Source organism: Leptidea sinapis, chromosome 17, assembly GCF_905404315.1.
Source record: "Leptidea sinapis chromosome 17, ilLepSina1.1, whole genome shotgun sequence".
Classification (NCBI taxonomy): domain Eukaryota; kingdom Metazoa; phylum Arthropoda; class Insecta; order Lepidoptera; family Pieridae; genus Leptidea; species Leptidea sinapis.
In genome coordinates, this window is record NC_066281.1 from 5,188,010 (window position 1) to 5,213,591 (window position 25,582).

Sequence of the window (25,582 nt, forward strand, 5' to 3'; positions counted from 1 at the left end):
TGATTCTGAAAATGTTCGTTAGGTAGGTACTTCTTTTATTTAACCCCAACATTTTTGAGGTGATGGTAAAAGATAAATTGTGTTGGTTTTAAATTGTTAGATATCTTCTTTAGACCTTTGATTTTCGTAAGGGCGGTTTTCCTGTCACGCGGAATTTCATCCGCGTGCGGTTCTGGTGAGCGTGTACCAGCACCCGAATCCTATTATTTATGCACGTGTTTCGTATCAGGCGTGACGCACGCACGCGGAGCGCGGATTGTTTGCGGGTGGGACATTTCCATGCGTGTGGGCAGGTGCGTTCGGAGTAAACGCATGTGGTTTAGTTCCGCACGCGGATGGAAATCTGTGTGACAGGAAAACCATCCTAACGTCAGCTAAACGCTAGTTGTCAAAGTCAACGTACTCATTGTAGTGTATGTGAGTGAAAGAGAAGGAAGTATTATGTCATCTTTAGCGCACATACGGTAGTGATACAGCCAGTCTAGTGAAACTCTCTGAGAAAAAAGCGATTCACTCGATTGCATGAAACGTGCAGTCATTGACAGATTGACAGATGACGGCTATAACCTTGTAAAAAACGGAGAGACCCAAATCCACTACGTTTTAAGCAACTGTTCGCTTTCAAACTTAGCCTGAGAATACTTCGTCGCCAATCGCTATACTGTAATCACTACTATTTCAAAACTTATGTCAAATCACAGCACGTTTCATACTAAATTAATTTTTTCTTTGAAAATTAAATTGGCGTTCCGTGCCAGTGCTCTCCCAACTGAGCTAACCGTTCGAGTAACGCATCGTCATAAAATATTGATCACTTTAAAATACATAACAAATTGTTTAATTTTAATTTACGTATTTTGTGAGCCTTACCTTTGCCCTAAGGCATTATGATGAACGTTGCAATAATGTATGCTGACGACCAATGATATTATTATGATACAATAGACCAATGATAGTATTATACAGATACAGGTTACCTAGACAACATTCGGTGTTTGTAAATGATACACAAACGCACACATGAATAATTTAACATTGCTATTGCACACTATATTACGATTACACGTCAAAGAAGGATAGGAAATGCAACTATCGCAAGTGAAAAAGAGATAAGTCTAATTTTCTAATTGCTTCGTATTTGCATAGCAAAAACACAGAATCATTCACCAGATATGACTTTTCCCCTTCACCGTGATTTATGCCTAAAATACGATTCATTCACGAGTTCATGTAATAAAAGTTATAAAGTAGTAAAACTACATTTAAATTAGGTAAATTAGGTGTTATTGATTTAAAAAAAAATATTGATTATAATATATAGCCATATTGATCATATAAATTATTTGTAGATAAAATAATAAAAAACATACAGTCATATCAAAACAAAACCGAAATGTATTAACAAAAAGGGTTCTATTTTTACAATTTTACTAACGACGGCTCCCAAAAAGTTTTAAGTTTACAATTATTATTTCTTGTATATTATATTATTTATGAATGTATTTTTGTTGTGGGTTTATTACAATAAGATAATGCGAGAAACAGAAAATGATCCATTGATTCTTCTGCAGTTAGCAAGGGATTTACCGAAAGGGCAGTGTTACTGAAAAAACTCCTACGCAAGCAGATAGCACTTACTGTCTAAGTCCGCTACCTACCCTAGAACTTGTTTTTGTATTTTGATAGTTCAGCTATACGCACTTGTTTATTAAAAAATATTAAATTTCGTCTTACATTCACTGCAACAACGCCTTTTTTACATCATTTCCTAAATTGACCTAAAATATACTACCTCGATCATCCCGCAGCAGACAGGGTAGTTGCGGTATATTCAGAGTATTATCGTATCGTTCCAAATGTGTCGTTGTCGATTCTGCGAGTAGACCTCCTGGTACGTGACATACATTCCAAGATTAAGTTCTAATAAAATATCAAATAGCCTGCTATTACTAATCTCATTCTATACCACCTTTATTATCTATACTATATAATATTATAAAGCTGCAGTGTTTGTTTGTTTGTTTGAACGCGCTAATCTCTGGTAGTACTGGTCCGATTTGAATGATTCTTTCAGTGTTGGGTAGTCCATTTATCGAGGAAGGCTATAGGCTATGTTTTTTTTTCAAAATTAGGGATCCGTAATAAAATTGCTATTTTGTAACACAAGGTGTAAAATCGAAAACCTATTTTTGCGTGCGCTGCAAAAACTATTGACAATAGAACAAAATGATGTACAGGCTATAATATAGGCAATATTTTATTACTTATAAAACTATCGCGTGAATTATACTTTATATGGTAAAACAACGTTTGCCGGGTCAGCTAGTAAGACATATCTTGTCCATGTCGCGCTGCAGTTGACATCATAATCTCTATCTTGCTCGAACCACCACGTTAATAATTCGAGATTTATTTGTAAATAACAAATAAAATCGTGATAAAATACAAAATACGACGTTATTTTATATACTTTCGTATGGTATGAAATACATTCACTCTTATATATCTTGCAAACATAGTTTTTACATTTTCTTAACACACAGGTTGGCATTTTAGATTATTATTGTCACGCCACGAAAACGTTCCGCTTAGCTCGCTGCTATTAGCCGACTAAATGAAATTACGACAATTGTCTGAATTTGTCTGCAACATTTTGCGCGCGCTAGTGCGATATCTACCTCTTTATTGTATAAAATATCATTGCTGACGACTGATAGTCAAACAGAGTCTAATCCTACGATATCAACAAGTGACATTTATTTGTTAAGTATTTATTGTGATTGTATATTTTTATAGGAGTACCGACGGGATTACAGTTGAATTGCAAAATTAACAAAAACTTCCAATAGAGGCAGAAAATTTAGAAAAACTAAAGTCAACATCAGCTTTAAATGATTTTTTAATAAATCTGTTTGCTGAAAAAAAGGCAAGGAGAGTCTATATCTAATTTGAATTATTTGTAAAAATTTTGGAAAAAGTGACAGAAAGATAATTATTATAATTGTTAATAAATATTTCTTTTAATTTTATGCAAATTTTTTTTTGTTTTGTGAGAAATCTTTACCCTTCATTAGGGCCCCCAAGCAAATTGTTATACGGGGCCCCGCAAAGGCACGCTACGCCACTGCGCATTACCTTCCTGCATTACATTAAAACGAACGCCTTACATGAAGTGAGCTATGTGCTCGTGCTGATACTAATTCAAATAAAAAATACTAACGGTATTGCTTGCAACTCCTGCTTGTTCTCTCCAAACCGAGCGCGGTAAGCCAGCGCGGCAAGCCGAGACGCTTCTTCTTTCCCGCAGCGGTGGTAGCCCCGTAGCAACTTTGGTAACTCCTGGTGGAAATGGAAGATCACGTCCGCAGCGCGATCCTTCCCCGGTACCGTGTTCGTCCATAGCTTCTTCATAAAGAACACCTAAAGAGATTAAGAGATTAAATTGATCAATTTGAAAAAAATGCGCAGATATGAAAAATATAGGTACCTACATACAAATTTTATTTCAAAAATTTTACATGGTGCCAGCCTAGAAACAAATAAGTAAGTTCTCGAAACTAAGCGCTACATCTGCAATAATTTAAGAATATTTTAACTAATCATGTCGTTGAAATATCTTTTTAAAAGTAAATCAATTCGATTTATAAGACCTGAGAAGAACGGACGCAAGAAACTCAGCGCCCTTTTATTCTTAATTTAATTACAATATACCTATATATATCGTAGAATAAAATTTATAATTAAATAGCCTGGGTTTTTTTCTTTTTGATACTGTTTTCATTTTTGGTGCTTTGTATATTTTTAGATATGGAACCTTATGGTCTCAAAGTCTTGTTTTTCATAGTCATTATATTCAATTTATGGTGCAAAACTTTTATTCTTTGCAATTTACCAGTCTTATAATGTTTTAAGTTTACTATTCATATCAATTAAAGAAAGTAAACAATAATGTCCTTACCTGGTATGTGAACTGAGGAGTAATTCCATCCCGTGTCGGTCTTGCCTTCTTTATCCAGTCCGTCAAATGTCTCACGAAATCGAAGAAAAAGTCACCTTCTGGAACTGATATAACTTTGTCCGCGATCTTAACAAACAAACTAAACCCTTCACTAGATCTAAGATTCAATCTCTGCGCTATATTTTGGCAGAAATCTTTCGCTCTTGTAGATGAATCTACTTCGAAAGCCTCGTCAGTATCATCAGGGAAATAAACCTTGTGGAATATCTGAGTTGTTTTATGCTGGATAGCTTCCACTTCTACTTGATGTGGAGGGTACTTTCTCTGACCGTTCCTCAATGTCTTTTGAAGCCGTTGAAGTGAGTCTTGAGCGATTGGATATCTTCTAGTTCTTAGGAACAAAGTTAATTCTCGCAAAAGCCCTTGGCTGCAGGCAAACAAGCCCGTTGCTAACCACATCAATTCCCATCCTCTTTCTTCTGACATTCTGTTTCTATTTTCCGTTAACTGCTTCATTATTTGACAGTATATTTCATCGCGAAGTATTTCGTGTTTGAGAGGTCCATCAAATATATGATCTGTGTACTCGTTGCCGATTCTTGGACGCTTGGAAGGTAGATCTCCCATGTATTTGAGTATAGCAGTATAAGCAAAACATGCTTCTTCAGCAAGTTCTTCTTTGGCTTGTAGTTTCTTTAGTAAAGGTTGTTTGATAGGATCTCTTGAATGTCGCCACAATTCTTCAGCGCCACCTCTTTTAGCTGAAGACAGTGTTAATGTCTTGCTAGTGGTTCGTTTTGGTGGTAGCCTGAAGTGATCTAGCGCATATTCTAATAGTGTGTGAGGCTTATCTCTCGCGTCTGTTCCGTTGAATGTACTAGTGGGAGCTCGTCGACCATGTTGGGCACCTTCTTGGCAGAATAATAATAATATATCAGGTGGAGGTTTCGTTAAAGCAGGCAGTACATATACAGTTTCAGCAGGGAAGTCACCTCTATCCATTGTTCTTTCACAGCGGCCAATACACCAACCGTTATTTAATACCGATTCTCCTGTACTATCCTCCTCTAATATTATTAGGTCTCCCTTTTGAAACGTAAGGAAACTAGACCCTTCACCAGGCGCTTTGTAGTCTTGTAGAGCTATAACGAATTTTGATCTCTTCTTCAGGCCCTCCAAGAAATAAACAACTAAATCGCGAATATCTTCTGCGTTTGGACTTTGGAAAGTAAATTCCTCGCCGCGCACTGTAGATAAACTAAACGTTTGCGTAAACACTTTATTGGTTTTCTGACTTGACACTGTAGTGATTTCTGGAAAAGACAACTCGAGCAGTACTTGCTCCTGGTCGTCAACAACATACACACCTGTCCAATTAACAGCAATAATAACATCATTTTTAGGTAAGTTTGGTCCAGAATTTCTGTACGCTTCATAGAATCTAGAGAACAGCAAAGGCCATTTGAACTTAGCATAACTCACCACGTCTTCTTTAACTCTATATGCAGGAACTTTCTCTTTAACATAGTAACTTTTTTTGTACGCTTGAACTACTAGAGCACTCCATCGGTCAACAGCCTTATCAACCCCAGTCAAACAATAATCTGGAATGTAATTTGGCAAAAGGGTGTACAGACGTTCATTGTTCATATCCTGGTTATACTCAATGTAATATTGTTGCGCCGCGATCATTGCTAAGTCTTCCTCTTTGTCACATCTGTATTCACCAAACTTCACGCCTCTAACAACTTGTTGATAAATAAGATTAGTGGCAACTTGATCTTCAGTAGGATCGTGCCAAGGTGCGAATATTTCTTTTCTAAAGAATAATCTCCATGGAGCGTTTCGCTCTTGAGCTCCCTGTTCTTTGGCATACTGTTCACACTGCGATATCGCATCCATTACATGATCACCGCCACTTCCAAGAGAACTAACTTTATCAAAGAGCGCAATGTATAAGGAGAAACCGAATTGGTCTCTTAATCCAATTTTGTCCGACAATTGATTGCACAATTCCCTAGCAGTTGTGGCAGAGTCTGCCAGTAAAGTTTTGGTGTTACCATCCATAAAAGTAATTGGTAACATTATGGGTTTTTTTGATTTTGTTGCTTGCAATTCTAACCATGACGGCGGCTGATTTCTTGTGCCATTATTAAATGTTCTTTTTAAACGGTCTTCACAGTATGGAGCGTAACCAGGTGGTCCTTCTCTTATGAAGGCTCTGAGGTAGTTGACGAATTTTTCACTTGGGGCAAAACAGCCAACGCAGAGTGATAATAATATCCATCCACGAGCATGTGATGATTTCGATGGATTGTTGGTCAGCTGTTTACAAATTTGGCAATATATCTCATCTCTTAGTTCAGCTCGAAGAATGCCATGACCGATAATGAAGTGAAGCTTTTCTAAGTTAGAAGTTGGTCTGGACTCCAACCATGACTGATAACTGTCTGCTGTGTATTCTTCATCCTGCAAATTATATTATTATTATTATAACATATTTGTATGGAGCCAATACCATTACGATATATTTATTTATTTCATCCAATGTATACAATAATAAATAACAACATACATAATAATACACATAACAATACGCTCAAGTCATCACAGATCAGCTTAATTCTTGGGTGTTGCATAGAGATGTGGGTTCTCTCTGTATCTTCTACCTAATTTATTATGGGGTGTTCTCAGAAGATTTGTTAGGGTAAACACTAGCAGCCGAATTCCACCACCGGACATTACGTCAAATGCTAAATACCAGCCGCGTCACGTTGACGTCTGGCATACTACAACCGCGCGTTTTCGAGAATCATCTTGTCTCGCACAGCCACATTGTGGAATCAATTACCGGCTGCAGTTTTCCCGAATCAATACGATTAAGGGACCTTCAAGTTTAGAGCATACCCCCACCTTAAAGCCCAGCTACGCATCTCTTGGTTCCTGCTGTTGCGGATGTTCATGGGCGGTTGCCTCACTGCCTTTCATCACGTGAGCCTCTTGCCCGTTTGCACCCATAATAATAGATAATAGACACTAGATATTGCCTCCATCCATTACGTAATATCCGCCACTTCCAAGAGATCTAACCTAATCAAAGAGGGCAATGTATAGGGAAAACCCGAATTGGCCTAGTAATCCAATTGTATGCATGAGTAGTAGAGGGCGAATTACCAAACCCTTCCTGATACTCTTAGTATAGTAGTTCATGATTAATTTACGTTTGAAAATGAAACCGATATAGACGAGGAGATATATCTTCACATAACTTTAGTAATCCGTGAGACAGATGTTCCAAATAACGTTGAAATATCGGGGAAACTCAAAATCATGGTAATATCTCGTTGGATCTGCTAATACGGATTATGCCTTTAATCCTTAATCTAAGGATGGAGGAGGAGGAAGGAGGAGGATTGGTCTCCGTTGCGCTCCTACTAAATACCGTACTATCTAAGAACATAGCTTTTTCATTACGGCAACTTAATAATGTAGTGTGTATTGGTTATTTGTAAAGATGCTTGTGTGAGGGGCATATTGACACTCAATGGCATCTATCAAATTTAGTAACTTATACACGCTCCGTGTTATTGTGATGTTACATTGAAATTGATGAAATAAAAAATACTTACTGTTGATATGTGATCACAGCGTCTTTCTTATTTCCAGTAGTATTATTTTTACAAAGTTTTACTACGTTACCCGGCATTTTAGTTTCAATTATTAGCAAAGTTCGAGTACGCCCACTTTTGCAGTATTAGTTTCCGCACTTTGCGATTTCGCCTGCTGTGTCTAGTTGGATCGGATTCTGACAAATTCAAATCTAAATCTGACACATAATTTAATAACAAAATATAATTATTTACCTGCAATTTCCGCCTTACATCTTCACCCAGCTTGTTCTTCCTCTTCAATGTCAACGAGACCAGCTTATGTCTGATAGATCTCGGCTTTTGTTTGTTAAGATAGGCATCAGGGTCGACACCCATCATCTGTGCCTCTTGAAACTCTTTAGACCTTATGAAATTCCTCCCCAGTGTTGCTGTCACTTTTGACATCACTGACGTGTTATCTCGGTCCATTGTGTGATATCTAGGTTCTGCCAAATCGCCTGTGAATCTCAAGATTGTCATCCACAGCGCTTGGGCGGCCTGAAAGATAACAATCGAAATGTTATTCAGTCCATTATGTATCTGATAGTTGCAACCAATGAGGTTCTATACATATAAAATCAGAATCAAATCAAAATAACTTTATTCATGTAGGTCACGGAAATGACACTTATGAATGTCAAAAAAATTTTTTTCTTATTGAATCTACCGCTACTTAGTAAAGGGTTGAGCTAATGACCAGAAGTAGCAAGAAATTCATTGCCACTCTTTTATATCAATATTTACATTTCCATCGATTTACAAATCATTTCAATTACAATATAATATGTAAAATGGTGTAATAAACATACTCAAACGTCAAATAGTCAATGCCTTACACGAGTAAGTCAAAAAAGTAAATGTAAATTAAGCCAAAAGGAATTGAGTACAGCAGCTGCATCATCCACACACACCGTATATATATATTATTTATAATCGCTTATAAAATGCTCACAGAATACCTTTATTTACTTACGGTGTGTGTGTATTTACGGATGATGCCGCTACTGTATATATATATATATATATATGTGTGTGTGACGATCAAGACGTTCAGCTGATGGTAATTTATACATCCTGCACCATAATTGTGCTCGTCACCTTGGGACATAAGATGTTTAGTCTTATTTGGCCATTATTATCATTATTAAGCTTCGACTGCTATATCTTCTTATCCATACATTGCCGCATTTACTCCAGTTGTTTAAAATATTCTTCGTCAAAAATCAGCAATGTACAACATTTGTTGAGTTTAAATAACGTAATAATATGTTGAATTTAGAACAGGAGTCGGACGACAGTGAAGCAACAGTGCTCGTCATTGGTTGCAACAATAATAATTTATCAATTTTAACCGCATTAGTATATATGTACATAATTGGGAATAATTTCCTTGTTTAATAAGTTGAATTTTATTGAAACTAGCTTTTGCCTCCGACGTTTTCCGCGTGGACGCGTTAAAGCACCAAAAATACTATGCCTTCATCTAGCGTGATAAAATGTAGCTTTTATGTTATACCGATCTCTTACTAATATTCATGCAAATTTAGAATAAAATCTATTCAGTCATAAACAATTTGTTATATTTTCTAAAGTGATCACTATCACTTCTTGGATAGTAACAAATTATTTAGATTTATTCTTTCATTCTATCTAAACAATTCGTTGTTTTCTTTAAAAAAAGAAATAATTTAGATTTTTTCATTAAAAAAAAATAACAAATTGTTTATATTAATTAAAAGAGCAAGTCAAATTTCCTAATATGTAATTATTATGGTTGAGCAGATCCTGTAGATGGAGCCACAAATTGAGAGTTGAACAAGACATACCAAGATTTATCAACGATACGTCACTCGAACGGTTGGCTCGGTGGAAGAGCGCTCGCACGGAACTCGAAAGGTTGCGGGTTCAAGTACCGCATCGGTCATAAATTTTGTTTTCAAATTAAATGTGGCTATTCAGTCATTTTTGCGTTTTGCCTGGATATACACACAGACAAACTTCCATAAAGTATCTTTTTCGATTGGGTAATTTTTGAATAATATTCTGCAAATATTCTTTTTAATAAGAATTTTAATTAATGTATAGTTTTTACTTGATTACCATTTTATTAAATGTATACGTAAAATTATCATTTCGGATTTGCTCGGACAAACAGACAAAAATTCTATAAAATACTTTTTTGGATTCGGTATTGATTGCACAGCAAATATTCCATAAAACATTATTCTATGTACAATTTAAAAGTATTTTCATGTGAATATCGACCAAAGTGACGGTAATAGCTTGAGATTAAAAAAAAAAACAAACTTACAAAGAAGATTTATATAATGATACTAATTTAAAGATCTGCAGTAGACAACATTAAACAGTTTCGTCGAACAATTACGGCCTTACAAATAAACTTGGCATACATTTATACGTGATAAGAAACCAAGAATATGCAAATTGTTGTCAATACAATGATAAATTCTGAAGTTTTCCGAATGTCAGGCAGCCTTGCAAATAAACGCGGGAAAAGTTATACGTCCGAATAAACCAATCATAAGCAAAATGACTTTCTATCAACATTTTTTTTTATTTATTTATTTTATTCTGCCAACAAGGTACTAAGATAAACACAGTATAATACAAAAACAATAACATTCATATGGTAAGTGATGCCTCAATTATAGGCGAAAATGACATGCTATTCAATTAAATTAAGCCACAAAATAAAATAACAACTATAATCTATTATATATCTACGAATACAATCTTAATATAAATTTACACAAAATATTATCGAAAAATAACGATTGAGGTCATCCCTCCCTTGAAAGAACCGTTTTAATATATTTTTTAAATTTATGTAAGTTGTGATCAAATATGTCAACTTCATCGTGATGACTTTTATATTCCCTGGTAATTCTATTCAAGGGAGGAAAATAGCCTAAATTATATCCTGCATAATTACAGAGAAATGGATTATATTTCTTACACGCTCTCGGTTGAGTTTTTGGAACAGCGAGGTTTAGTTTCGATATAAGATGAGGAGAATCAATAATATTATGTAGTAATTTACATATAATCTTGGTTTATTCCCAGGTATAACGTTGTCATTTTTATTTATAAGGCCGTATTGGTTCAAACTACTTATTCAATGCAAATAAAATGGATGGTCTAGTAGCCAAATTGTATGTAGGTACATTTATTTTAATGACTTTATTTAAGACCATGATGTACGTACCAACTGATCGCCCTGAGTGTGTAAGGGTAAAAGTGGATGCTTTAGTGGCTTCCTGGAATATTGGTGAGTCACATTTCCTTGGAAGTATGTTGCAGCAAACTTCTGGAACTTAAATTCAGACAAGTCCTCTTCATCTTCAGACGTGGTTTGCATCGGTGTGACCATCTTAAACAAAAGAGTTGTATTAGTGGATTGATATATTTAGGGGGGCAAAAAAAAAATAATGTTAGTGGCAATTTTTAAGAAATGTTTTTGTCTGAGGGGTGGTTCTCTAATGAGCTATATTAAATTGTAATATTTTTGGAATGGGCTGTATATTAATTAGGAGCTAATTTAGCTCAGATCCACACTATATTCGCTTCTAATCTCAACAACCCCTTTTTATTTCATACAACGTTAACGTACAAAAATTCTACACACTGGAATATAGCTATCAGCGCACTGACAGGAGTATGGAAATAGGAATATATAAGGAAACTCCACGCCAGCGGACTGATCTTTTCAAGGTCCACAAAAACACTTAACACAGCAGGCCTGTTAAATTCCACGGAATCTCACACAATTTTTAATGTTTTAAGTTAGAATCACACTATATTTTAAGGTTTTACACAAGGATCAGCGGGATTAATTAGGATATGTATCGCGTCACAAAAGGGCGGCCATTAAGGTTCTGACAGACACCAAACACAGGTGTCTAAATTAACGGATAGCGACGTACCCGCGTACTAATTGTCAGAAAAAAGGAGGGGGAATGGAACAAGGAAAATGAAAAAGGCGATACATAGATAGCCTAATTCGCTCTGCGGTCACTGTGCTCGCGCGGCGCCTCAAATTGGCGCGAATTTGAACGAAACTCAACAATTAGTATATCACTCTCACTATATAATTGATGTTGTTTACAAGTAAAAGGGGTGCATCCTTTGGGTTTTGAAATGTAATTGTTTTTATTACTCTCAAGAAAAATATTTTTCTACTCCTATTTCGTAATTTACTCAATACCATAATATATAAAACTATTCATTCCTACAGTTCGGTCAATTGTACTATAATGATAAATTTTTCAAGTGTTTGTAATGATCACTAAAATTATTGTTTTTGTGGAAGATTAATGCCGTAAGCTTCACATTTTAAAAAGCGCACTGTCCTGCGCAATGTCGATATCGGCCATTGCGCATGCGCGGTAGAAGCGCCCACCATTCGCGCCCATTTTGTATTTATTTCATAGTTGCAGAAAACCTTTTAAATACCACACGGCTTCGCCCCATGACACTTACTAGCACTCATGTTGCAATATCACTAAATACTTGACAGTGGCATTACTAGCAACATTACTACCTATATCTTTAAATTATGTAATAGGTATCATGGACTTGCTATGTACTAACGTACAGACAAACAAAGCGTGCGAGGGAGTAGGACATTACTAACGGAGATACAGGAAGACAGAAAAGGAAAGACAATCTATTGTTTGTGCACCCGATTTTGATTCACACATAAATCTGTAAGTATTTATAACCCTGTCTTCCTGTACCCAAAAAAGCTAATACTTAAACATCTGGGGACCACAGACTGATGAGTTTAATGAGTCACGCCTTCAAGATACTGCTGAAGATATTGCAAAACAGAATTTATAAAACATTAGAGGAATACAGTTTGGATTAAAAAACGGCCTTGGAACAAGAGAAGCACTTGTGATTGTGTGTGTGATACAGGTATATCCAGAAATGCTTAGAATTTCTGTAATTTCATTGACTTCGAAAAGGCATTCGACAATGTAAGGCACGAACAGTTGATTAACATTCTGAACAGTGTGGACCTGGATGGCGAAAACAAGAAACTATTTCCAAGACCTTTATTGGAATCAATCAGCTCATATCAAACTAGGAACAAACTATTCTGCTGATCTGAAAATTTCTAAGGGTTTACTGCAAGGATGCATTTTGTCTCCACTTCTCTTTAATCAGAGATTATTTTTAAAGAAGCCTTTGATTGGATGGAATCAGGTATCAAAATAAATGGTAATGTCATAAATAACCTACGATTTGCAGATGACACAGCACTGCTGACATACACAAAGAAGGATCAGTATCTACTCGAACACCTTAGTGAAAAAGTGGAACAGTATGGCTTAAAACTAAATATATCCAAAAGGGAAGTTATGATGGTCAATTAAAGCTTCGCTGATGAAGTGTTAAGTTCTTTCCATATAGTTGTACGGTGTGAGGGGTAGACGTTGAACCAGAATACCATCAACAAACTTAATACTTGGTGTTTGGTATACTTCACGGACTTTGTAAAACTAAATTTGTCCAGTAACCATGTTATGCCATGCAGATGTTATGTAATTTAAGGTCACTGGTATTAACTGTAGGTCATTTATGTGTCTAGATATGACTGTGACAGCTGTGAAAACCTTTTGAGGTTGACAGTTTTAGTTCAGACACTATTTTGAGCAATGCACGCACACTAACACAAAGTGACATACAAATCGCGTGTGTAAGACGTAGCTTGACACGCACACTCAAATAATAAACCTGGCCTGTTTTCATCAGTTGTCTAGCAGCAAGAGGCTCTATATAGAAATATAAATTATCTACGGTGTAAATGATGAAATTAATTATTACCTCTTGTTGATCAGCCCTCTGTTGGGGCAGGTCACTAAACACAGAGGTATCTTTAGGCGCTGGTGCTTCACTGCTGGAGTCCGGCAAGAAATCAAACATGGCTTCAACTAGTTTGCTGTCATCGACTGGCTCGTCTTGTTTCCGAGCAGCCTCCTGCAGGAGCGTTCTCTTCGCTTCCAACTGACGCTTCTCTTCCAGAGCCAATTCTGCCTCCCGCCGTTCTAATTCATACATTCGTTCCTGAAAACAAATATAATTTCATTAAAAACCAAAATTCTTGTTTGATAGGTCACAACGATGTCTTGATTTTGGAAAACAACCACTAACATATACATATAAGAATAAAAATTGCGCAAAAATATTGAGGTATACGTGCTCTGTTTAATTTTATGATTCCACCTCTCAGCTAACGAACACACGCAATACTGCAGACTTATAACACACGAGAAATAAATTGACAATGATAATAAATGCACATGATTTAGATAAGTGAAAGTTATTGCATTATACTTGCCCACTTGTCTTTCCTTAACTGTCTCCAGCTGGTAGACTGTCGCCTAGTTATTTTGTGCGTGCACGACATATTAATCGATATGAGAGATTTCTGACTGATGTATACACTAATGTTGCGATGTATTTCAACTGAACGATAGTTAACGAACCGTAGCTCGGGTCGTTGTTGTACAACACTGAATTTAAATCAATCAGTCAATAGATATGTGCATAAAAACTAGCAAATGTAATGTAAGCTTGGGTATAAAGAATATTATGAAACCTTAAGTGTGCACTTAAGTAATAAATAGTGAGGGTTATGCACAGAGTCACTAAGCGGCTATAGCAATTGTGTCTGATGTAATTGTACAATTCGGTTTAAAAAAAATATAATATGATGTCTATAATTATATTATTACATCTTATGTTTCAAATAGATGAGCGCAATGGCGATTCCGCTCCATTTTTAGGTTCAATCAAGGATCCTCAGTCACACTTCCTTGTGCAGGCAATTTTTTTTTTGGAAATTCAAAATTAAATAAAAATAAAAATTTATTTAATTTGCATTTTAGTAAGTAGAATTTGAAGGACATCTCTTTTAAGTTCGCAGAACCCGCGTTAGAGAAGATCGCTCTTTCCGACGGATAAGAATGCTTACAATATATTCAACAAAAATATAAATATTTAAATAAACTAATCTTAAGCATTAAACAAACTAATTAAAAATTGCTTCAATATTTACTATACACATATATATTTGAAGGTGGTTTCAGTTTGCGTGACTCGCATTAAACTTGTTAACAATATACCTTCATGCTAACACTTGTTATCGTCTCAAGAATGTACGACCACTGTGACTATGAACTAAGATAATTTGTAGTTTTTTGAATATTTATCTAACAGGAAAACGGTCATAGTACAAAATTTTGTTTTTTTTGTTCCAAAATCAAATTACAGAAAGCGAAATTAAATTATCTATTTATATGTATAACATACTATACTATAATTACTACAAATATGTATATAATTTTTTTTTAACTGAAAAGGTAATTATATTTTATGTACTCAGTATGTGTGTCTGTGTGCCTGTATGTGTGTGTGTGTTTGTTTGTATCTGCTTAATCAAGTATTAACATGTTCACTTTTAGAATAACTTCCATGTGTCATCATCTCTGTATTTTTATTTCTCTGTATTTGACCTGATGGACCGAACTATTTTTAATAGACCGTGTATGTTAAAATGAGCTAAATCTACTTGCAAATGTTGTATTTGTTGGTATTGAAATTTTGTATGAACGGCTATCTAGGAGGTTTTAATAGTTAGGTAAATTCAAGACTTCTTTATGCATACTTGTCATAACACCCAAGATAAATATAACTCGGACAGAAACTTGATACATAAGACATAAGTCTCATTTACCCAGTAATTTCACTAGCTACGGCGCCCTTCAGACTAAAACACAATAATGCTTAATGTTGAAAAACATTACTGCTTCACGGCAGAAAAAGGCGCCGTTGTCAAAATTTTGGGGCCTTAACGAAATTTGGATAGATTTTTGGCTTGAAATCTTACCCTATAATTCTGTTCGGCGATCTCCTTAGCCCGTGAGTTGCCCTGATGCTGAAGTCGCTGCTCCTCCTGTCTGCGGAGACGTAACGCCTCGCTGTGCGCCAGTGCCTCCTGCCTCATCCGACGGTACCTCCTCATGGCGATCAGTCTTCTCGCGTGACTTTGTATCTTCACGATCGCCCACATCTTGTGCCCATATGACCGACGCACCAAGTAGCCGCGAGCTGCCGCCTATACAAAACAAACAGGTTCATGAAAACATTTAAAGGTAACCGATATCACGCAGTTAATAATTACTCAGCGTGAAATTTATACATAAATAGCTGCTGCTCGCTTTTGATAATATCCATAAAAAGTTAGTATTACATCTATTCAGTAATTTTTGCGTTTTGCCCGGCCATACCAATATCAAGTACCTTTGTGGATTCGGCATCGTATGAAGCACACAGAGCAAGTTTTCTTTAAAAAAATATTCAATGTCTTTTTTACGATTTTGTTACAAGTATAGACAAAATTGGAACTTGTTGTAAATGATAAAATAAAATCGGATGATCTTACCTGCAGCGACACGATATGCCCTCTGAGATGTCTAAACCTATGGGCCAGTACTCTGGCTCGTATTAATGCCTGCAGCCTCGCATATCCAACCTTCATTTTATTGTATCGTATTCTCTGCAATTTCCCTCGCCAATGCCGCTGAATCAAGATCGCTGCAGCACGCATTTTCAGGAACCGTCTCCGATAAACCCAACCACGAATTGACCTCTGCAATATCAATATCTTTCGTGTCAATACTCTGTCTCTTTCTTGCTCGAGGAACAAATCATGGGCATCCTTTAAAAATACTTTGGTATGGCCTAGCTGATAATCAGATTTACCGAGCACCGTTGCGCAAATCTTGGAAGTTGCACTACGACAATCGGTTTTATGAGCCGGTGGAATACCAGAGATTAAGAACCGATATCGCTCAACGAATTCACGGAAGCTGTGTCTGATCGGATAACCCGCTCGTCTTATCCTGATCGTTTCCATCATACCGGAATACCTTAACTGACGACAACATAAGCCTCGATCGAACATCATTGGTTTTTTAAACTCATTCGGTTTGATACACCGTATAAAAAATGGCTGACAAGTACCCAATGTTCTCATTAATAAATCTAAGGACTTTTTAAACTGTGTCGAAAGAGTTGGCGTTCTTTTCCTTGTCTCTGATCCCATTGTGATATCGTTTTGGAAAATTTGCTGAAGAAATTTATTGGTTGATATATGAATGAGCTGAAGTAGATCTGCACTAAACGTGTCACGGTTCTTTTCTAAAAAGCCCCTCGTGTCGTAAAACACTATTCCAGCAAAGTGGTTAAGTCCAAAACTTGTATTTATATCTGATTTCGGTTTGAGATAGTTCCTGTGTAAACCGTGTGTTTTATGCAACTTAGCTAACATCGTTTGGTCAGTGCCTTTCGGAAACTTAGATTCCTCATCAATCAAAGCCATAATATTTAACTGCTTTAGTGCAATCAAATCTAATGCGTCTTGATTGTCTACAAATTCTATGTGTTGCCAATTGATTCCCTCGTGATTATATTCCTCTTGTTCTAACTTAAATATGTGTCGAACAAAAAATTGTTGAAGGTTTTCATTTGCGAAATTGATACAGAACTGTTCAAAACTATTGTGGTCGAAGTTTTCGAAGCCAAATATATCTAGTACTCCAATAGCAGTACGTGTAGTTGCTTTCGGTTTGTATATTGCTGCGTTGATTTTTCTAACTATTGTTACGAATAGTCGTCCATATATTCCTTTCACAAACGCATCCCTTATATCTACTGATTGTTCTCTGCTTAGTGTCGATACAACAGTTTCTCCAGATGCAAATAAAGTTTTTCTAGTTAGAGCATCGATGAGTGATTGTACAGGCACACCTAGTAAATTTGCAACTCTCCTAACATTTGCTTGTTCTATTATTTCAGTCGCGTCTAGATTATCTACAACAGTAGCTTCATATTTAATGTTACCGCAGTGTAACACAGCAGCTAATAACTTAAGTATTTCCCATATTTCTGGTTCTGTAAATAAAAGAACTTTCATTGCAGAACGGATGTCTGCAAACTCCGCTGCATCATCTCTACCTTCACAGCTAAAGTTTCCTCCCTGAAAGACAGAAAAATGTTATAAGACACAATTATTATTAGTATTCATATACGATCAGACTATTTTAAGACATACTTATTTTAAATATAATAAGTATATGAAATGAAAATTATTAAACAATTTATTTCTTACAATTGAGTAATTTAATTAAGCAACTAATTAATTATATTTGCTCAAAGTTTTACTTTATTGTTTGCGTTCTGGTTTAAAATATTATAAAATTACTAGCTGACCCAGCAAACGTTGTATTGCCGATATTAAAATCGCGATACAAAAGTAACTGTTGATCGTAGATGGGTGAAAATTTGAAGTTGTGTGTATTTTTTAATGCTGACTCATAATCAAACAAATTTAAAAAAAGATGTAAAAAAAATTAAAAAAAAATCGTTTGGACCATCCTTAACATATAGGGGGATGAAAAATAGATGTTGTCCGATTTTCAGACCTACCCAATTCACTCAAAATTTCATGAGAATCGGTCAAGTCGTTTCGGAGGAGTTCAATGTTTAACACCATGACACGAGAATTTTATATATTAGATTATTACAAATTGAAAATTCAATGAATTCAGTGAATTTATAACCAGACCTAACAAAATTGAAGGTTTAAAATCGAAAGATTACGAGAAGTGTACTCACTGCAGATAAATATCTGTATTCTGATGGATCTCCCAGCTCAAGTTTCTTTTTCTCTTCCCTGGAGAGGCCAGCTAGCAAGCAGTAGAATATGTGGTAATTTCTCTCTTCAGGGCCTTGGAATACGATCCTTGATTTTTCTAATAAATATTGTTCTATTTTGGCTCCTTCTATGACACCGTTACTGTTAAAGTGGATGTCAATATATTTTCCGAATCTGGATGAGTTGTCATTTCTAACAGTCTTCGCATTTCCAAATGCTTCGAGGATAGGATTCGCTTCTAAAATCTGGAAGAATTAGTTTTAAAAAATTATATTGCAAGTCATATCGTTCAATTAATGTTCTCTAGTTTTGGATTTCTTTGCCGTTTTGCATTAAATACAAAACCTTTTGTTTAATTTTTCCTTTAATCTAAATCAACAGCTATTTAACTTATTTACCTAGTTTTTTCCGATTTTAAGCATAAAGAAGGCTCGGATGTGTTTGCAATGCATGTCAAAAACAAAGGTCTTTTTTACCTTTTTTTTTTATTATGAAAATAAGGGAAGAGACGAACAGTGCCGCTCAGGATTCTTGAAAAACCCCAAAAATTCTGAGCGGCACTACAATCGCGCTCGTCACCTTGAGACATAAGATGTTAAGTCTAATTTGCCCAATAATTTCACTAGCTACGGCGCCCTTCAGATCGAAACACAGTAATGCTTACACATTACTGCTTCACGGCAGAAATAGGCGCCGTTGTGGTACCCATAATCTAGCCGGCATTCTGTGCAAAGGAGCCTCCCACAGGTAAAAAAAACGCACTCCATCATATTGTTATAACTACATCTTAGGGACAATTAGTTAAGTGATAGTTAGAAATAAAAGCATCTCGGATAGAAGATACCAATATTCCTCATACCTGTTGCTCTATCCATGAGTGTTTTCCACTTATAGCTGCCAGATACTGCAATATCAGCTTCGTGGACTCCGTCTTCCCCGCTCCAGATTCCCCACTGATCACAATACATTGGTCTTGTCCAAATCTCCGCATGTGTGCGTAAGCATTGTCTCCAATGGCAAATATGTGTGGCGGCAGCTCTCCAATCTTCCTCTCTTTGTATAGCTTTATTTGGTCTGCCGTGTATATAGGTAGAATTTGATATGGATTGACTGCGACTAAAATTGAGCCTGTGTATGTCTGGAATTAATTGACAATATATTAATGTAATTTATGGAAGAGAGGACAAACGAGTGTACGGGTCATCTGCCGTTAAGTGATCACCGCCACCCACATTCTATTGCAACTCCAGAGGAATCGCAAGAGCCTTGAACAAAAAAAGTGTACGCACTTTGTTTTAAGGTACCCATGTCGTATGTTCATGGAAACACCGCAGAAAGAAGCTCATTCCACAGCTTGACGAAGAGGAGCGCACGTGTAAGAATTTCTTGAAAACCGCACTGTGGAGAAACGCCAATCATCCAGATGGTGGTGATGATATCCTAACCTGTGGCATGTCGTGCGAAGATGGAATTTGGCGGCAGGAGTCAGGCCAATAGCTCTTCGGAACCCTCACGCACAATGTTTGCCATCTGGATATGGATTAAGGGAAATTCTAGCTACCTACAAATGTTTACTATCATCAGGTTTATCCACGAGCACCGATGCAACTTAGGGAACTTCAAGAAAAGAGCATACTCCCACCTTAAAGACCGGCAACGCATCTCTTGACGACTGGTTTTGTGGATGTCCTTGGGCAGTCTCACCACTCCCCATCACGTGAGCCTCTTGCGTGTGTGCCTCCTCTTAATAAAAACAAGTGATCTGGTCGGAAAACTCTCGTCGCCGACCACGCTTTTGGTGAAAAAATCCATCATACAATGAGGGTCTTTTTCAATTACTAAAGAAAAATAAGCGGAGATCTTTGGGGGAGGCTTTTGTCCAGCAGTGGGCGTCTTCTGACTCATATGATGATGATGAAAGAAAAATAAACTCACATAAATTAGATTATCATTGTAACGGATGAGGAGGTTCCTCAGGATGCCAGCTTCGTGCAGATCACCGAGGGATATCATATCCTCGACGCCGTGCACCGACGTGGCGTGCATGGCCTTGATCCGTCGCTCCGGTGGCAGCCATTGCTCCTGACCGTCGTCGTCTTTGACCCTTATGCGACGACCCTCGGCAGCCAGCACCCTGGCCCCAATCGCTACATCGAATTCCCGACCTGATACCGGCTCGATCCATATGTAATCTCCCTGAAACGAACATATGTAGGTGTAAAATTTGGCCATTCCTGGTTTTTTATAGAAATAAACAGGATAAAGTGGAACTGAGCTGGGCATGCACACAGACTGATGGGCACAGGTTGTCACACATTGGGTGCCTCAAAGATGACGAGGAAGACCCCGAAAACAATGGCGTGACGATTTGGATGCCTATAATAAGAACCAACTAGTGGTCGAGATTTTTCATGATTTCCCATTCAAAGTTCACAACACAGTCCCATATCTACAGTTCACAGTTCTATACCTGGTCAAATTTCAATGAAATCCATTCAGCCGTTTTGGCATGATTGACGTACAAACTTTCACATATAAGTATAATGTTACAAGAGCTGACCCGGCAAATATTGTTTTGCAATACTAATTAATTACCCCGCGCCCGCTCATTGTATGAATTGTTAAATGTAATGAAATGTTATTGACTGAAGTATTTTTAAGTAAAAATATAGATTCTGAATAAGTATTCACCAACATATAATCAGAAACACGAATCAAGGTATAAGTATTATTCGGATCGGTTCAATAGTTTTCGCAGTATAACCGAACGAGAAAAACGATTCTATATTAATTATTAGTAGGTATAGATAGATTATGAAAATCGAAAGTCGTATATTTTTTTGAAAATTCATTCCTTCATATTTTTTAACGCTAAGCCATATAACGCCGAATACCGTTGCGGAAAATCTTGGCACTCTGAGAGAGAAAAAAAAAGAAATATAATAAATAAAACTAAGAAAATTACCTCAAATAAAGTTTCCAAATCCATCACACATTATGGACATAATTAATTTTAATCATAAAATAATATTGACATTACTTCATACAAGCACTATGTAAAATGAATCTTTATATTGTGATACCGCTCAATGTATTTGATAAGTTATCACTTGACCTAAGCATGGCTCGATCATTTATTCAAATCTATTCATATCAAACATGAACTTACTGACACATTTATGTCGATCGTGCACCATTTTAAATTTGTAAGAACGAAAGAAAAATATTTATTTATACAAACACACAAATAACTAAATTATAGCAATTTTAAAAAAGTGTGGTGTTAAAAAAGGAGCTCTTAGCATGTGTTCCAACACAAATATGTAGCAATGCTGATCTTCTGTGACCCCCGCGTGAACATGACCTTAAGGGCGACACCTCGCTTGAATTAAATTATTAGGTACTAGACTAACAACTACTAAACTTCAAAATAAGAACTACATTAATATATTAAAATAACTTGGTTGATTGTCTCCTCTTATATTAGAATAACTTGCCCGTTTGCCCCCCTTAAAATAAAATAACTTGCCCGTTTGTCCCCCTTAAAATAAAATAACTTGCCCGTTTGCCCCCCTTAAAATAACATAACTTGCCCGTTGGCCCCCCTTATAAATAAAATAACATACTCGTTTTCCCCCTCCTTTACTCAAATAACTTGCCCGTTTGTCCCCTCTAGTATAAAAAGTAGTGTCAATACGTAATTCATTATCAAGTGTCACTCTATTTATAACTTCATAATTTTATGATTAAACTTGTAAAATAAAACAGAATTTTGACGACGTCGTGACATCAGCAACTTTGCAGGTGTCGTCTGTATGCAATCGCACCTTTTGATTGGGGATTAAAAAAAAACAAAAATGACACTTATGTGTCAAATGCTTTACCACCACTCCGGAAAAGTTGACCTTTAATGAGAAGAAGTGGCGTGAAACTCAAATTCACAAAAAAAACTCAATTTCAAATTTTAATACTAAAAGTTCTGAGTTTTCACTTTTATCGGCAGTCTCTGCAACTGCTAATTTTATATCAGTCAAACTGATATAAAAAAAAATTAACAAAAAAAACAACCGACTTCAAAAACACTATTCCAAAACAATAGAAATAATATTCACTAAAAAGTATAAAAATAATTGTGTATCATTATACAATCTAATTCTAGTTACGATTATTGTTATTTTTGGAATCGGGTGTCCTTCCGCCGCGACCCGCTCTCGCCTCTCGCCTCCTCACGTCTCAAGCACATCTGACCTATAACTTGGATGACACCGACTCCAAAAATTACAATAATCGTAACTAGAATTTGACGTTTATTATACGTATGTATAGCAAATTTAAAACTTTTATGGTTTTCTCATGGATGCCATTGTCAGATCTGGGTCAAATTACAATTTGACCACAATGGGAAGTACCAGCTTTCAAATAAAAAAAGAATTATCAAAATCGTTTCACCCAGTCGAAAGCTTTGAGGTCACAAACATAAAAAAAACATACCGATGAATTGAGAACTTCCTGCTTTTTTGAAGTCGGTTAAAAATACTATCTATAATTTCAGTCCGGATTTTATGTAATCATTCAGTTACCAGTACAAAGAAAACTTACTGTGAGGTCGTATTATTTTCCGATCTCTTAAGTTATTCAACGTAGCCCAATCTTATTTTTTGGTAATTAAAACGATTGGTGGACATATTAATTGGCAACCGGTTGAAGAGTATTGTCATTACTGATTCAACTTTCTAAACGTGTCCACAATTTCATTTTGGTGTGCGGTGGAAAGTGATTCGTATTCAAAGTGTCCTACTCATATCTATGCCAGTATCAAGTTCGGTTAGAACACATTTATTCTTATAAAATTCAGCATATAATCAATTTCATATAAATATTACATAAAAGTACAAAACATCAAAAATGCATCGGGTTCTTTGGGGTCAGCCTAGCGAAACTCTTTAAGAAAAAGGCGAATCACTCCATTGTAAGAAACGTGCTTTCATTGATAGATTGACAGATGGCGGCTATAATCTTGAAAAAAACGGAGGTAGCCGAAATCCACTACGTTTTTAGCAACTGTTCGCTTTCAAAGTTAGCCGGATTTTACTTCGATGCATGTACTAAACAATTTGTTATGTTTTTAAAGTGATAATCCTCATTTCTGGGATAAATTACATATTTAAAACTGAAAACAAAATTTTATGAACGATGCGGGACTCGAATCCGCGACACCTCGCGTTCCGACGCCGTTCGCGGCCCAGAAAGGCAAAGGATTGATGGACATAGTGTTGGAGGCGAATGTTAAGAATACCTTGGATGGCGAAACGGACCATTGCATCGATCATGACCCAGCTTAACCGAATAAAGACTCGCTTGTCTATGCAGACAACGTATTCTTTCATATTTTAGCCACACTTTGTGTGCAGAGAAAACGCACAAAAACTTAGAAAAAAATAATTGTGGTTGGAAATACGGAAGGGAAATATCGCGATATATGCGATCGCGCTGTCGGTCTCCAAAATGTTGGGCCGAACAAAATAAACTCATCATCCAAATTCTTCACGATTGTAAGAGACGCGCTGGACAGAAAACCGTGCAGGCAGATCATCCGCTGAAGATGCAACTCTAATGCTGACCAAGATCTTCAGATATCCACAGACGGAATGCACAAAGAGAGAGAGCCCCCTAGTGATTTCCTTATTTCCAAGGTTGAAGGATTATTTGAAAGAAAAGAGATTTAAAGATCATACAGTTGTATTCGTTACAATACAGAAATTTTAGAAGATGATTTTGATAGCTAAAATTGAAAAACAAAATTTACCGGCACTATAAGCATTTTTCTTACCAGTGGGAGGCTCCTTTGCACAGGATGCCGGCTAGATTATGGGTACCACAACGGCGGCTATTTCTACCGTGAAGCAGTAATGTGTAAGCATTACTGTGTCTCTATCTGAACTGCGCCATAGCTAGAGTGAAATTACTGTGCAAATAAGACTTAACATCTTGGGAATGTAGTGACCGCCCTCAGGCTATTAATTAATAAGTTTAATTGTACAATATTACTTTGTAATCATATTTATTTGATGAAAAAAAAGCCCGCTGAGTTTGTTGCGCCCATTCTTCTCAGGTCTGAGGCATTTTGGAATGGGTGGTAGTTTTTTGACTTTCAATAAGTGATGTCACATCCTATTTTGAATAAAAATATTTGAATTTGAATATGTCACAAGGTGACGAGGGCAGTTGTAGTGCCATTCAGAATTTTTGGGGTTCTTCAATCCCCTGAATCCTGAGTGGCACTGCATTGTAATGGGCAGGGCGTATCAATTACCATCAGCTGAACGTGCTGCTCGTCTTGTTCTTTATTTTCATCAATAAAAAAAAAGCATTCTCACATTTCAAATATAAAATAAAGTCACGTATGTCTGAAACATGTTGGAGATTTCAATTGCATCATAATTACGGCAGTTAGTAATTATTATGAATGTGTGATAAGTGACTTAATTATCATGAACGTGATCAAATACCTACACGTATTGGCAGCGGGAGATTAAACAACGAATTAAAACTCTTATGCATTTATCCAGATCTGTCCGAACATTATTATATTTTTGGTAGATAGAAAAAAATATAGATAGACACCTTATTGTGTACCATACAAAGTAGAAATATAATAATGATGAAAAATCTTATTATTTTATAATATATAGTAGCCGACCGATAGACGTTCTGTTCATAAAAAAAGCTTGCGGGTGGAATTTCGTAAAATATTTCGTTTTTTTCGTAAAGAATTTCGTATAGATCTGGAAACACCACAAATCAAATCAAAAAATGATCCCAAAATTCGTTCTCTGCACCCTCGAAAACCTCGGATTCGATATCCATATTGTTCAAATCATAATTAGCGCGGCGGCCATCTTGGAATTAAAAAATGATTCCATATTCGTTCCCTGCACCCTCCAGAACCTCGGATACGATATCCATAAGGTTGAAATAATAATTTTGCGCGGCGGCCTTCTCACATTTGCCGTCTTGTATTTTTAAAAACAAAACCTGCGCGATGCAAGGCTAGTAGGGAACATGTTCAACTTACTAGCGGCCGCGCGCTAAATCTGCACGATCGATACAAGGCTAGTAGGGAAGCCCGAGGGTAAGAAATACTCTTTCTCAATCGGTGTCAATCGCTCTCTCCCTTGAACAAAAACCTCCCCCTCGTCTTGAATAAAGACGTCCCGCATTTTCGTGACG

General features: G+C 36.4%; 1 protein-coding gene across 1 annotated transcript in view; it reads right to left on the minus strand.

The window, feature by feature from the left end:
- Nucleotides 1–25,582, minus strand: part of LOC126969198 (myosin-VIIa) — a 62,993-nt gene that overhangs the window by 4,282 nt on the left and 33,129 nt on the right. Inside the window, exons 3-12 of the mRNA XM_050814516.1 lie at nt 20,288–20,548; nt 19,212–19,490; nt 18,313–18,597; nt 16,079–17,674; nt 15,524–15,751; nt 13,459–13,698; nt 10,835–10,999; nt 7,822–8,106; nt 3,959–6,427; nt 3,221–3,420 (exon numbers count right to left, since the gene is read on the minus strand). Of these exons, the coding sequence (XP_050670473.1) occupies nt 3,221–3,420; nt 3,959–6,427; nt 7,822–8,106; nt 10,835–10,999; nt 13,459–13,698; nt 15,524–15,751; nt 16,079–17,674; nt 18,313–18,597; nt 19,212–19,490; nt 20,288–20,548 (6,008 nt within the window). The remainder of the gene's footprint in view (nt 1–3,220; nt 3,421–3,958; nt 6,428–7,821; nt 8,107–10,834; nt 11,000–13,458; nt 13,699–15,523; nt 15,752–16,078; nt 17,675–18,312; nt 18,598–19,211; nt 19,491–20,287; nt 20,549–25,582) is intronic.